Source organism: Callorhinchus milii, unplaced genomic scaffold, assembly GCF_018977255.1.
Source record: "Callorhinchus milii isolate IMCB2004 unplaced genomic scaffold, IMCB_Cmil_1.0 Scaffold21, whole genome shotgun sequence".
Taxonomy (NCBI): domain Eukaryota; kingdom Metazoa; phylum Chordata; class Chondrichthyes; order Chimaeriformes; family Callorhinchidae; genus Callorhinchus; species Callorhinchus milii.
The window spans coordinates 8,663,634-8,676,657 of NW_024704762.1; the positions used below are offsets into that span (position 1 = coordinate 8,663,634).

General features: G+C 45.8%; 1 protein-coding gene across 1 annotated transcript; it reads right to left on the minus strand.

The window, feature by feature from the left end:
• Nucleotides 1–1,127: 1,127 nt before the first annotated feature.
• On the minus strand, nt 1,128–13,010 carry LOC103182023 (SURP and G patch domain containing 1). The gene is given in 15 exon segments (XM_007898868.2): nt 1,128–1,999; nt 2,176–2,305; nt 2,699–2,844; nt 3,035–3,141; nt 3,927–4,104; nt 4,296–4,402; nt 4,943–5,250; nt 5,987–6,110; nt 7,972–8,105; nt 8,719–8,842; nt 9,672–9,917; nt 10,394–10,494; nt 10,836–10,966; nt 10,969–11,037; nt 12,903–13,010. Coding segments are annotated over 15 exon segments (1,962 nt in total). The 5' UTR covers nt 12,933–13,010; the 3' UTR covers nt 1,128–1,972.
• Between the last annotated feature and the right edge of the window lie 14 nt (nt 13,011–13,024).

Here is a 13,024-nt window from a genome sequence, read left to right on the forward strand (position 1 = left end):
CCTGGTTCAATACCACACAGGGCCATCGACATACTGGGGAGCCAAGCCCTTAAAACATCTGATTTAATTCATGAACCTGCGCGGGCGGTTACTGATTTCACAAACTTCCATTATAACAGTGGAGGAATTCTGTCGGGAGATGGGTCTTAAAGGTCAAGCAATAAATGTTCATTTTCTTGTTGAATCTTTTATATGTGTTCATTCTGCAGTATCTTATTTATAGTAAAACTCCTAATTAAATGAGCTGTTTTTTGCACAAATCAGCCACTCTCTGTAACTCCTTGAAGCAGCTTTAGTTTATGACTAAAATGTTATCTGAACTGTTTCGACTTTGCTTCCAAGAGTCTACACAACACCCGTGGCTTTTAGATAAGCCTTTAGGATCTGATTAATATGCACGTGACCCTTAATGTTATGAGATGCAATGCTCCAGAAAAATGGTATTCATTCCTTCATAGATTTTTTAAAATAAAAAGCATAAAAAGTATTAATTCAGCTTCTAAATAGATAAACTCAACCTTCATATCTGACCTGAAACACAAGGTTAGAGCTCACATGTATATGGAACCATTATTTTGTTAACTAAACTGCTTTAGGTGGGGATTTGTTCTACACAATCACCAGCAACAAAGAAGAGTTTGTAGAGTGGTGAATACCAGGAACTGGGGCCCCAACTTTATTCCATTGAGGTTGTATCAAAGACAATATAATAATAATCCTTACATTTAACCCACAACCCGCTGCCTTCGCTCGAATGGCTCCCTCATTCCACCGTTGGTGGCTGCTATGCTCCAAAACTCTGGAACACTCTTCCTCTATCCCTTCGCCTTGCCCCTTCCTTGCCCATCTTCAGGTCGCGTCTGAAGACCTTCCAATCTGACCGTGCCTACGGTCACCTCCCCTCTGCCCCCAGCTTGGCATCGTGCTCTGTCAAGTGTTCTACGTGAGAGGCTATATAAATGCAAGTTGTTGATGCAGCGCCTCATCACGTCGAGATGTCTCAATGCACTTCACAGGATAAACACTAAAATGGATTGACTGTGTATTTTGTTGGCGAAGATATGTAGTTAAAGCTTCTTCTTCCGATCGTGGTTATGACCTCCACAAAACAAGCCAAAGCACGGTGGCAGAGTGTATAATCAAATTTAATTAAGCACAAACATACAAACATGCAACAGTTCTACAATTTGCATGAGACTTTTTTTAAAGACTGTCTAAATAGTGATTACGTGTTTGACCAGTTACTGAGCGATTACTTAGGGATGTCCAAAATGGTTTTGGATTTCTGATGCTGGTCACACCCAGCTCAGCGACAACTCTTCCAGTGTAAAGCTCCTTGACATTCATCACAGGACAGCAATTAGTGGCGGAGAGGGGGGGGGGGAGGAAAAGGAGTGAAGCCATGGTCACTTCAGCTGGATTGGGTCAGGAAGTACCAGACCAGGACGAGATGTACTGCAGAATTTCCTCTTGTAACAGCAATCCACACCCCCTCTCTCGTATCACCCTCACTACTGTTCCAGTACTTCTGCCCAATGCCCGATCTCACTGCCTATACAAAATAAAATGGTTCTAACCAATGTGTGGCATTTTACTACAGGATTTGGCATTCCACGTTCTGGGGAAATGGGCTGAGTTCATTGGAACAGGTTCAACTCAAGAACCTAGGGTGACTGAAAGGTCCTGATCGTGACCTGATGTTTGAAGATGATGGACAAATTCCCTTTGCACCTAGATACTAAATTGGAGGAAAATATCCAACTGTATAGCGACATGTTAAAAGTTCTGGCACGAACCCACAATGTGTAACAGAGGATTCCATGTTGGTTCTTCAGTGTCTATTAACAGGGAAATCCAATCGTTTCATTCATCCCTCCCAAGCAAGGCCCGACAGGTCACTGTGCTCTGAAAGAACCAAACTAAAAGTCACAGCGACGCCCAACAATCTCTTCGATGCTCCGTGGAATGAGCTTCAGTAGTAAGGCCTCCTGGGATTGTTCTGAAACGAGTGGAAAGAACATTACTCACATGGCAAAGCAACCAAACTAACTCTGAATGCGAAATGCCTCTGGTGGCTTGCAAGATATTGTCACTGTGCAGTGCGGTGCTCTCTTGATGTGCAGTGACATGTTGTGGCCATTGCTGGGCATTGCTATGCTGTGGCTGTGCACCTACCAGTGGGTTAGGCCTGAACCTATATGCCAGCATCATCCTTTTCCGAAATGCCTCATACTCGTCATCATCTTTACTTAACTCCGCTGGGCGATCAATACCAAACCCGGCTCCGTCCACTGCTGTGATACCTCTGCAAAAAGCAATGTAAAACTAAGGTTTATATGTTAATGAAAATGGTCAGAACCTGGGATACTCAGCCAGACACACAAGAGTTGTCTGATAATTACTGCCACTGATACGTTGCTCCAGACGAGAGCGTTAATGGCCAGGACACCAGGAGAAACTCTCATCTCTTTTGCAATGAAATATCAGCCTGGACTGTGAGCTGAAACCTCGATGTGAGACTTGAACGCACAACTCTCTGACGAGAGGAGAGAGCTACCAGTAAACCAGTTGAGTCTCAAAGTTGAGGATATTTTATTAACGTAATAACCGTGAGATGAACATGCCCAGCTGTGCTCGCCCATGGCTCAGGCAGTACTGGCATTCAGCCTCATAATCGGTCAGTGTCTCAGCCCCTTACCTGGGGACAGGGGCTTTGATGCCTTGTCCATCCGAACCCAGCCCATCGCCCTCTTTCCAGCCCATCTTCATCAGCATCTGGTAACCTATGTTCTCCACGGTTATTTTGAAATCCTTGTAGTCCGAATAATCCGGCTCTCTGCCTTCCTGTGAGAAACAAGCAGAAACCATTGGAAGTGCTGAACTATCCTGTCCCACCTTCCTGACTGCCAACAGCAGGAGCCACAGGGGGAACCGGCAAAATACAAGCACTGAAGTACAACTGAAAGTTCGAGGAAAACAAAATAAAAAGTTCGGATGATGGGAGTTTGACATTCGTCTGACAAAGATCGCTTACTTTTAAAGCTTTGAACGTCTCCATGAACTTGTCCAGCTCATCTGGAGGAAGGAAGTCACCGATGAAGTGTTTTCCCCGTCCCATTTCAGTCAGTTGTTCTGCCCATTCTGTGAAAGAACAGCAATAAAAACACACGACTTGTGACAGATAACCATGTTCAACACAGCCTCGAGCACAGCCAACCGGAGCGAGAGAGAGAAAGAGAGAGCGGGGACTCAGCCTGAGTAAGATGGAAACTATCCCATTGGAAGCCAGAAAAATTGATCCTGATAAAAGTCGAGACTCTTTAAGGAAGACGTTTCTTCACTATTGAACTACAAACTTCGACAGCAGGCCTAGGACTATTAAGGGTTCCTGATGTTACTACTTGCTTGACTTTCAGATTTCTGCGGTCAAATTACCCCGGGAGCACTCGTTCTATTGGGTACCAGATGAAGTTTAAGTTCAGCTGCATGGCACATTAAATTGTTCTCATCCCAGAAAGCTCCCATGTATTTTGCCGCAGCTTTACAGTACTCTAATTAAGCTACAGTGTGTACAATTCTCGTCTCTACGACATGTGGAAGCTGTCCAGAACCTAGCGCAGCTCAAGGAGAAACTTAGCTGTGATAGGAAACCTAAAGTTCAGGAAAAGGGACTTGGCTGCAATACCCTAACATTGAATATCCTGCCAATGTTTATTGTTCCAAGATCTAGACAAAGAATGGCCTCTACTTAAGTAAGAGGAGGCAAGAGTAAACCAAACACGTGGCTTCAGGAGAAGAGAGGAGAAAAGAAGGGAGGAGAGAAATTAAGTTGAATAGCAGATAATGTGTGTCCTTAAAGGCATAGAATGAAAGCGATACCGACACAAACCAGAGACGCAGATTTGGGTGATGTCTACTGTACTTACCTCTGGTTTTCTCCATCTCCATGTGTCGTAGGCGATGCTCCCACGTTCCCCCGTCGCCGTCAATCTCCTCGTCGCTGTCGTACTCGTGCTTGTGGTCCTGGATGGCTTTCTCCCACATCTGCTGCATCTCCTGCATGGCTCGCTTGTGCTTCATGATCATATCGTACATTTTCTGCATCTGCACCCAACATAGGAGTCCTTTCAGCTCTTCCTCAGAGAATGCTTCAGTCCTTATCTTCCCGCCCCCCTCCCCTCCCCCTGAGAGGGAAAGCCCCTCTCGATCTTCTGTTCTGTTCCATGCTTCCAAACCAGCTGGATTACAAGCCAATGCTCCCATCCCTATTAACCAACTCTTGCTCCGGGAATTACCTCCTGCTGTTCCTTTAACTGTTTCTTCTGCGCGTCACTGAGCTCCGTGACTCCCACCAGGCCGACTGGCTTCCCTTTCTGATAACCGAGACCCTTCAGTTCCTGAGCTGCAATCACACAACGTGCAGAAGAGCCACTTCAGTGCTTGGTCAGCTTAGCACAATCCCACGTCCCACCATGAATAAGCACTTATTGAATTACATACCATTCAGTTGAACCATAATACACCCAGGCACGGCTTAAACAAAAAAAAGGTCTGTTTATTCAGAAATGGACAGGAAGCCTTACAAGAATTTGCTTTGCTGGAATCGGAACAAGCAACACAATGCGTTTTTGTAATCCAAAGGAAAAAAAAAAGACAAGCAAGGACCTGAATCGGAAAGTGGCCCGTAACTGTTTCATCTTCAAAGACGAAATTAACCGCTTAAAACCAAGTATAGAGAGAGAGAGAGAGCTGGGATGAAAACATCTTCCCTGGACTTCATTGACCCCTTGAGCTTATAACAACAACTTGCAGTTATATAGCACCCCTCATGCAGGGCAGCAACCCAGAGCGCATTTACAATGCTTTAGCTCTGTATATTTGTAATAATATTAATATATTTCTTATCTCTGAAGCTTTAAATCCCATGCACAAACAACCTTACTTGTTAAGCCAGGGACTGGCATTGGGTAAGCCATTTCGGGAGGAGGCAACTCAATCTTGTCGTCCTCCGGGCCCCATCTGCTCTTCTTTTTCTTTTTGAGCGTGGAGGGGAACGAGGGCTGTGAGGCTGTTGTGCCGGAGTGGTCTGGAGACGGCTCGGGGGAAATTCTCCGTTTCTGCGGTGTGGGCGAGGGTATTGCCATCAGGCCAGCGTTGACTGCCTTCTGGGCAATGCTCTTCACTCGGCAGAAGACGTCTACCGTGTCTTGGTAATACCGATATGCTTCGCTGTTCTGGTTGTACAGAAACCTAGAGCGAGGAAGGGAAATGTAAGCATTTCAGTCGAGGAGGGGGGAAAAAAAAAAGTCTTGTTCCATCCCTATGAAGACTGTGATGAGAATAATCCTTGCCTACAACATCAAAACATCTCAAAGCATTTCTCTGTTGCTGTCAAATGTGGTGAGAGCTGAATATAAACCAGCTAGATTTTACACCAAATATCAAATGCCGTGTCAATACTAAGACTATAATTGGCCACAGTGGGAGTATGGATTCCAACTCCTGTGTCCAATCTGGATTTTTGATGGGTCTTAGCCTTAAAATCGTTGTCTTAAAACTTTCCACTGTGCAGGATTTTTGGAAAATTTTGGCCTCCTTCTACGATTCTATAGCAGTGGGATGGGACTAGTTGGTAACACTTTCAAAGAACCAGCACAGGCACCACGGGCCGAATGGCCTCCTTCTGTGCTCTAAGATTCTATGATTCAATGAAATGGTTTGAATTTGGAAACTGGTTGAGAATGAAGTTTTCCAAATGAACACTGAATTCAAGAACTGTCCAAAATTCTTGAATCACAATAATATAATAATAATCCTTGGATTTGATACAGCGCCTTATCGCGTCTTCAAGACGTCTCAAAGCGCTTTGTACAATATATTGTAAAGTGAATCCTTTTTAGGCATAAGAAGATGAGGAAGTCTAGGTTTTCCTCACTGCTTAAACGTTCTTAAGTCACGAGTGTATTCCACGTGCTCTTGCACTGACCAGAACGCTGGGTTGTCTCTGTTATTTTGGATCGCCATCTCTTCCATCTCAGGACCCCCGTCGGCCACATACTTTGCCAGCTTCTCAATCACACTGCGGGTCTCCGTGTCCTCTGGGGGTGAAACTTTAAGCAGCCTATCAGTACTTGAGTTCAATTCACACACCCAACAGTCTACAGCCAAACAAGCTCTACAAATGTGGGTGGGTAAGAGCGGGATACAGGGAGACCATTGGTTAAATCACCACAGTTACAAGTGGCCTTATGGAGACAGTATCCCACACCTTGACGGGCCCATCATACCTCTGCATTAACTTCTAAATTTCTTTTGTCTTTTTTTTCCACCCTGCCGTCTCGTAACCCTTATTACCGCTGTATTTCGAAACTCAGAGTAGGTAACCTCAAATCCTGAACCCCAGCCCCCACTCCACCCCCTTTCCTCCCAAAATACACCCAACAAAAGTATACCACTGAATAAATCTTAATTTAGATATAGCTCTGACTTATTTTGGTCAGGATGTCTGAAAGCACTTTACAAGGAATTGCTATCAAGTGTAGTGACTGTACAGATAATAATAATAATCCTTGCATTTGATCTAGTGCTTTTCATGTCTTCTAGACGTCTCAAAGCGCTTCATAGAATATGCTGTAAAGTGAATTGACTGTATATTTGTGGGCGAAACGCGGCAGCCAATTGCGTACAAACAGTCGTGGATTGAAAATGACCAATTTATTATTATTTTTTTTGGAGGGATTATTCTTAGACCTGTGGAATAAGGAAACTTGCCCAAGCTTTCGTACTGCCTGAAATTGAACCCAGGTGTTTCGCTTGCAAGGCGAGTGCTCTAACCACTGAGCTACAGGACTCCAAAGATCTAATGGAATGGCAGAACAAGCTCGAAGTTCCTATGGTAGAGGTCAGTGAATGCTCCCACCACAAATCATTACAATGTCTGGTTGCATCAGACCTTCTTAATGGAATACATCTGGGTTCAAGATCATGGTCTTCCTGTTCTAAGTTCCGTTCTAAACAACTCAACCCAACCTGACTCTTAATACCTTTGATGCAGACCCCCCCACTGGGTATATTCAACAATCAATTAGATTTTTTTTAAAAAAAATCACAATTGTTATATTGCAAACTCATCTGATCAGGAAGCTGAGAATCGTCATGTTTTGATGGGCGATTTTAAAAATACCTTTTTGTTTTTCAGCATTATGAATGAACGGAAATACCCTAGGAACAAGATCAATAGGGAGTACTTTTCCTGAATGATTCCTTTCATGTGGATGTTGTAAGCAACGGCAACACCTCATCACTTCTGCAGGTGGGGCTGTGGCATTGTGAGGAAAATGATCTCGCAGTACTCAGGGTGAGAGTGTGCCCTGAATGGCATAATGAAGAATTTTCACAACTTTAATTTTGCAGATACAAGGAAAAGTTAGCAAATCAACTGGAAATCTTAAATCAAGATGGCAGTCAATGTGTTCCAAATTCCTTGTCCAGGTTCTAGTGAATGAATGACCAATTTATCTGGAGGTTGTTGGCAAGGACATCGGGAGAAACAGCCTTCTGCCCCAGAGGTGAGAGGGCTACCAACTGAGCCAAGCTGACTCCACAGTCATGTTCAGGGAGTGATGTTGACCCATCTTGCAATTGAAGGGCTGTGACATTGGAACATGAGTTGGCCATTCAGCCCCTCGAGCCTATTCCGTCATTCTATTAGATCATGGCTGATCTGCGCCTCAACTACAATTACCCACCTTTGCACCATTATCCTTTGATACCCTGTCCTAACAAAAATCTATCCACCTCAGTCTTGAAGATTTGAACGGATCCAGCATCCACGGGCTTTTGGGGGAAGAGAGTTCCAGCTTTCCACTACCCTAACTACACTAACCTTTGGTCACCTCTCATCAGTTACAGGTCAATCATGACTCCTGAATTAACCCTCAGAAGCAAAATCGGCCTCTCCTTTTCCCCTACCTTTTTCGACCGAAGAGGATGAGGCGGTTTTGGAGATTTTGGGCACCACCGTAGACATTTGCTTGTCTTTTTTGATTTCTGCCAATTTTTTCTTGTAATAAAGGTAAGCTCGACTGTTACGATCATATAAGAACCTGACGGAGGAAAGAAAAATAATTAATTTCATCTTTCTAAGGGCTGACTGAGCACGTTTCAGCTTTAAACCTGGGATTGGAGTAGAACATCCATAGGACAACTATCAGACCAGGATGGACCTTTCTCGCTACAAGAGAGCATCTTCCTATCTGCTCATTTATGTTTCTCACATCATCTCCTCTTGGTTTCAGAGAATTCGCACCAAGTGACGAGACAAACTCATCTCACTTCATGACCCAAACAAAAAGTCAATAATGTAGCACTTTGTGCACCAATAGAAAAAGAGAGACCAGACATGTTTATCTCGCTGCTCAGACTAGCTCTGAATGCAGATCCTAGAGATGAAAGGTCAATTATCTAGCTTACTGGACCATCCAGCCCTCCTGATCCCAACCGCCAGCTTGCATACACATTCCTGACTGTTAATTGCTTTGGGACGTCCTCCCGACGTGAAAGGTGCTAGACAAATGCCATTTGTTGTTATTGTTGCTGCCCTCCGATCAAGAGGAAACACTGGCCTGTGATACACGACTGAACGGGTTTTGATATAGAGCGCGTCTCTGGTTACTAAGGGGAAGAGATGAATGGGATGAGAAGACGGACAGCACTCACGAGAAAGCAGGGTTTTCCCGGTTGTTCTGAATGGCCAGCTTCTCCACCTCAGGACCCCCATCCGCCACGTACTTTGCCAGCTTCTCCGTGACACTCCGGGTCTCAGGGTCCTCTGGGGGTGAAACTTTAAGCAGCCTATCAGTACTTGAGTTCAATTCACACACCCAACAGTCAACAGCCAAACAAGCTCTACAAGCGTGGGTGGGTAAGAGCAGGATACAGGAAAAGGGTGGATTAAACCAAGGAGATAAGACAACAGAAACAATTACAATGAAACACACTCTGGCTGGGTCAGGTTTCTTTATTTAAAGGAACAAAGTATGGAGGGAACACAAATTACTTTCCTCTCCTTCCTAATGTACATTAACTGTTTAAAATACTACCTAAACAAGATACTCCTGCCCTGGAGATCCACCATTTTTGGCTCTCCTCTCACCAGGAAATGACCGTTTCTGTGCCGTCCGTTCGCCTTTGGTTGGAGGAAACAATCCTTGCCGGATGGGTACATGGCAGTGAATTATATTATACCCAGCTCTTGGACGCTACCGGAGCCTGAATGGGTAGCAATCCCCAAGTTTTCTGCTCAGTTCATGCTCCCATTGACTCGCCTTAGCAACACAGCTCCTTGACGGGAGGAGTCCCAAAATGGTGCGTCTCCATAAACATTAAAACTCAAGAGAGCTTCTCTCGCAAGTTACAATGTGACATTTTTCTGCCGGGGGGAGTATTTGATCCTCTCTACATTCATTTTCCTTTAAAGACTACGGTGTAAAGATGGCTTGATCTGATTCACAGGGAGTTTATCTTCTACTGTCCCAACCAGAGACCTAACATTCCACTCGATCTTAGCTCTAAGAACACAATCTGAACGTTTTGAAGATTATGCAGAATTTGTGTAAAATTCTTAAATTCTACCTTAATTTCAACTGCACAGTGACATAGTTTAAAGTTACCTTTTACTTCAGCCCACTCTTCGAAATCTTCCTCTTCTTCCTCTTCGTCATCAGGGGATTGGAAGACGCTCGGGCGTGCTGCGATGGGGGTCTGCTTGGCATGGGTGTAGTTCTTCATCTGCCCCAGCACACTGTTGATGGAGCTCACTCCCAGGCCAGGCCGCTTTCCGATCACCAGTTGCTTCCTCTGGGAGTGGGCCCCGGAGTGACTGCTGCTATTACCACTGCCATTCCCAGTCGCAGGCCCTAACAAACGGGCAAGAATTGCAATCAAAGCCTCTGCCAACACAGCTATAATATCCCTCTACAGCAGACCCGCTTTTTATTGGGGGGGGATTCTCTGAACATTGATATATTTTGTGCACAGACACATAGAGTAAAGCTCGCAAAATCGTCTGATCTCCCTGACTCCTGAACATCCCTTGATGTAGTTGATTCTAAGGATGTGAAGTACTTTGAAAGGCTTCTTTCACATGAAAGGCTTTAAGATTTATGCTTCTTTCACACGAAAGGCTTTGAGATGTGTCAATGAGTGATATCAAATGCAAGGATCACTATTATTAGTAGTAGTATTATATAAGGTGCTGCTCGAAATGAAAGTTGTTCTTCTTGATTAACCAAAGTGTTCTGGAACTGGGATTTCTAATTGGTTGGTTCCCCTTTCCTCCTCTCCTGAACAAAAACCTGCTTATGCCCTCCCAGTATTATTTCTAGCCCCGTACCTGGGCTCGCCTTTTCCTTCTGCATCTTCAGGAACTGCTGCAAGAAGCTCCCGTCATTGACAAACTTGTTGGAGGTGGAAGAGGTGCTCCTGCAGTTATTCCTGAAAAATTAATAAGTGAAGCAGCTGTCGTGAGTTGCGGAGCCACTGGAGACAGGACCTACTGCTTGAACGCGAGGGTGAGTTTCACACGGAATACACAGATCCAGCTCACCTGTGAACAATGGCACATATCATAGAATCTTACAGCACAGGAGGAGGGTCATTTGGTCCATCATGCTTGTGCCAGCTCTTTGAAAGAGCTACCGACTAGTCCCACTCCCCTCCCTCTCGCACCATAGCCTTGCAAACATTGAACTCAACATCTGCAGCTAAAAGGCCACTGATTGGAAGAGTGCAGTACATGTCACGGAGCAAAATATAAAATGGTAATAAACACATACGCGGCAGGTGAAGCCTGCAGTTTTGTGAGGCTGTCGCGTTTTGCTTGCTCCATTTTGGCTTCAATTTCTCTCTTCTTCTGCGCTATCAGCTCCTCTTGCTTCATCAGATTCACGTAGAGTTTGTTGGGTCTGTTGGAGGAGCCCAGCCGCTCCAGGCTGAAGGAGCGTTCACTGCTGGTCTTTCCTGACCCGCCAACCTTACCTGCAATCAAACAGCCACAACATTAGTAACCTGCACATCATTTAGTGAAAGGAGCAATGCTCAACTACACTAACCCCATCCCCATTCACTACACCCCAGCACTGCCTCCTACATATTTTCAAACTCAAATTCTTTAAGCACCTATTCATCCCATTTAGGGTCCCAGTCAGCTGTTTGGATTGCTTTGAAACATCCTACCAATGGGCTATCCTGTTGTTATTGTTTACATGAAGTGAATGTTCACTCCTAATCTGATATCAGATTTTGTGATCTTACCAATTGGTCAAAACAAACTGTTTTACAGGAAACTAAGTATTTTTTTTCTTTCCTGTTTTCCTTCCTTTTTCCCATTCTCCTGAAGAAGACCGGGCACGATTCTATATGTGATAGCAGCGACTCCAACAATTTGCAATTGTTTAGCACGTTTCACGTAAAAGAAATGGCTCTAGTTAAAATTACTTTACAAAATAATCTTAGTTAGAAATTAGGTGAATATTATGTAAGAGCCTCAAACAATCAGCTTCCTTGCATGTGCCTGCACAGTGAGCATCGGAAAGCTACTCCGCAATTGTCCTCACCAAATGTCAAGGCGTACCATACAATCTAGCAGCAATCATCAATATTCAGTACCAAACATCCTGGTTGATCTTTCTTGGATGTAGTACCTACTTACTCTTTCCCCCTCTCCACCCCACCACCCACCTTCCTGAATCGGCTCATTTAACACATGTTTCACCTCCATCTTCCAAAAGAGTTGATGATTCACTGACTGCCTCAGAAAACAGAAACTGGATTAGTGTTAGGAATAGCATCTTTGAGTTGTTTCCAGTTGTCAAAAATGGTACAGATTACAAACATGTTTGAGAAAGCAAGATGCATTTATGTTGCAGAGACAAAATAGGCAGCTTGAGGTACAATCACCACAGGATCGATGGCCTCCTCCTGCACCATGATCGTTATGATCCCTGCAATGCTTATTAATAAGGAAGCTGATGCCTTGGCAACCAGTGTCTCCCTACCAGTGATCCCCGGGGGACGCACACCCATAATAATCCTTAATAATAATAACCCTTGCATTTGATATAGCGCCTTATCACATGTTCGAGACGTCTCAAAGCCCTTCACCGTGAAGTGAATCGACTTCTGTGGGCGAAACGCAGCAGCCAACAGCGTTCCCCCCAAACAGCCGTGGATTGAGCGGCCGAATTATTATTCTTTCCCTTAGGTATTACGATCAGGCGGTGGGGGGGGGGGGGAGCAAGGAAACTCGCCCACGGTTTTGCCCTGCCGGGAATCGAACCCAGGTCTCTCGCTCGCTCGGCGAGGGCTCTGACCGCTGAGCTCCGGGGCTCCCGAGGAAAGGGCGCCTGGACCCTCGAATAACGGCGCCTTTCGTCCCGTCGCGCGCGCGCGGGTTGGGAGGGGGCGTCTCAAAAGCGCTCGGCGGGACGGGACGCGCCGCGAGGCGGGTCGGTGGGTGGTGGGGAGGGGAGTGGGGGGTCGCGGGTCAGGCGGGCGGCAGTCGCGGATCGACCGAGAGGGTGGGAAGGGGGGGGGGAGAAGATGCAAACAAAAAAGAAACAAGACGCTGAAGGAGGCCCTGGTGTGTTTGCTTTTGATGGCAGTGGGGAGGGGAGGGGAGGGGAGGGGGGCCCCAAACTGAGGCCAATCCCCTTTACCCCCCTTTACCCCTGAAATCCAGCCCGACATTTGGGATTACTTTTGCCTTCCAGCTGCCGAGGCACAGCGAACAGTGAGAGAGAGAGGGAGAGAGAGGATGTCCCTGTTTCTGGAGGGACGTCGGTCGCCCCCCACTCCTCCTCCTCTCCCCTCACAGCCTCAGCCTTCCCTTTCCCAGCACCAACCTGCGTCGCCCTCCATCGCCGCGGCTTCATAGCCCACTGACATCACTTCCGTCACGATCAAGGCTCAACTGTCACCCCGGGCGGAAGTCCGGGGCGACCCCGCCTCCAGCCCGCCGGCGCGC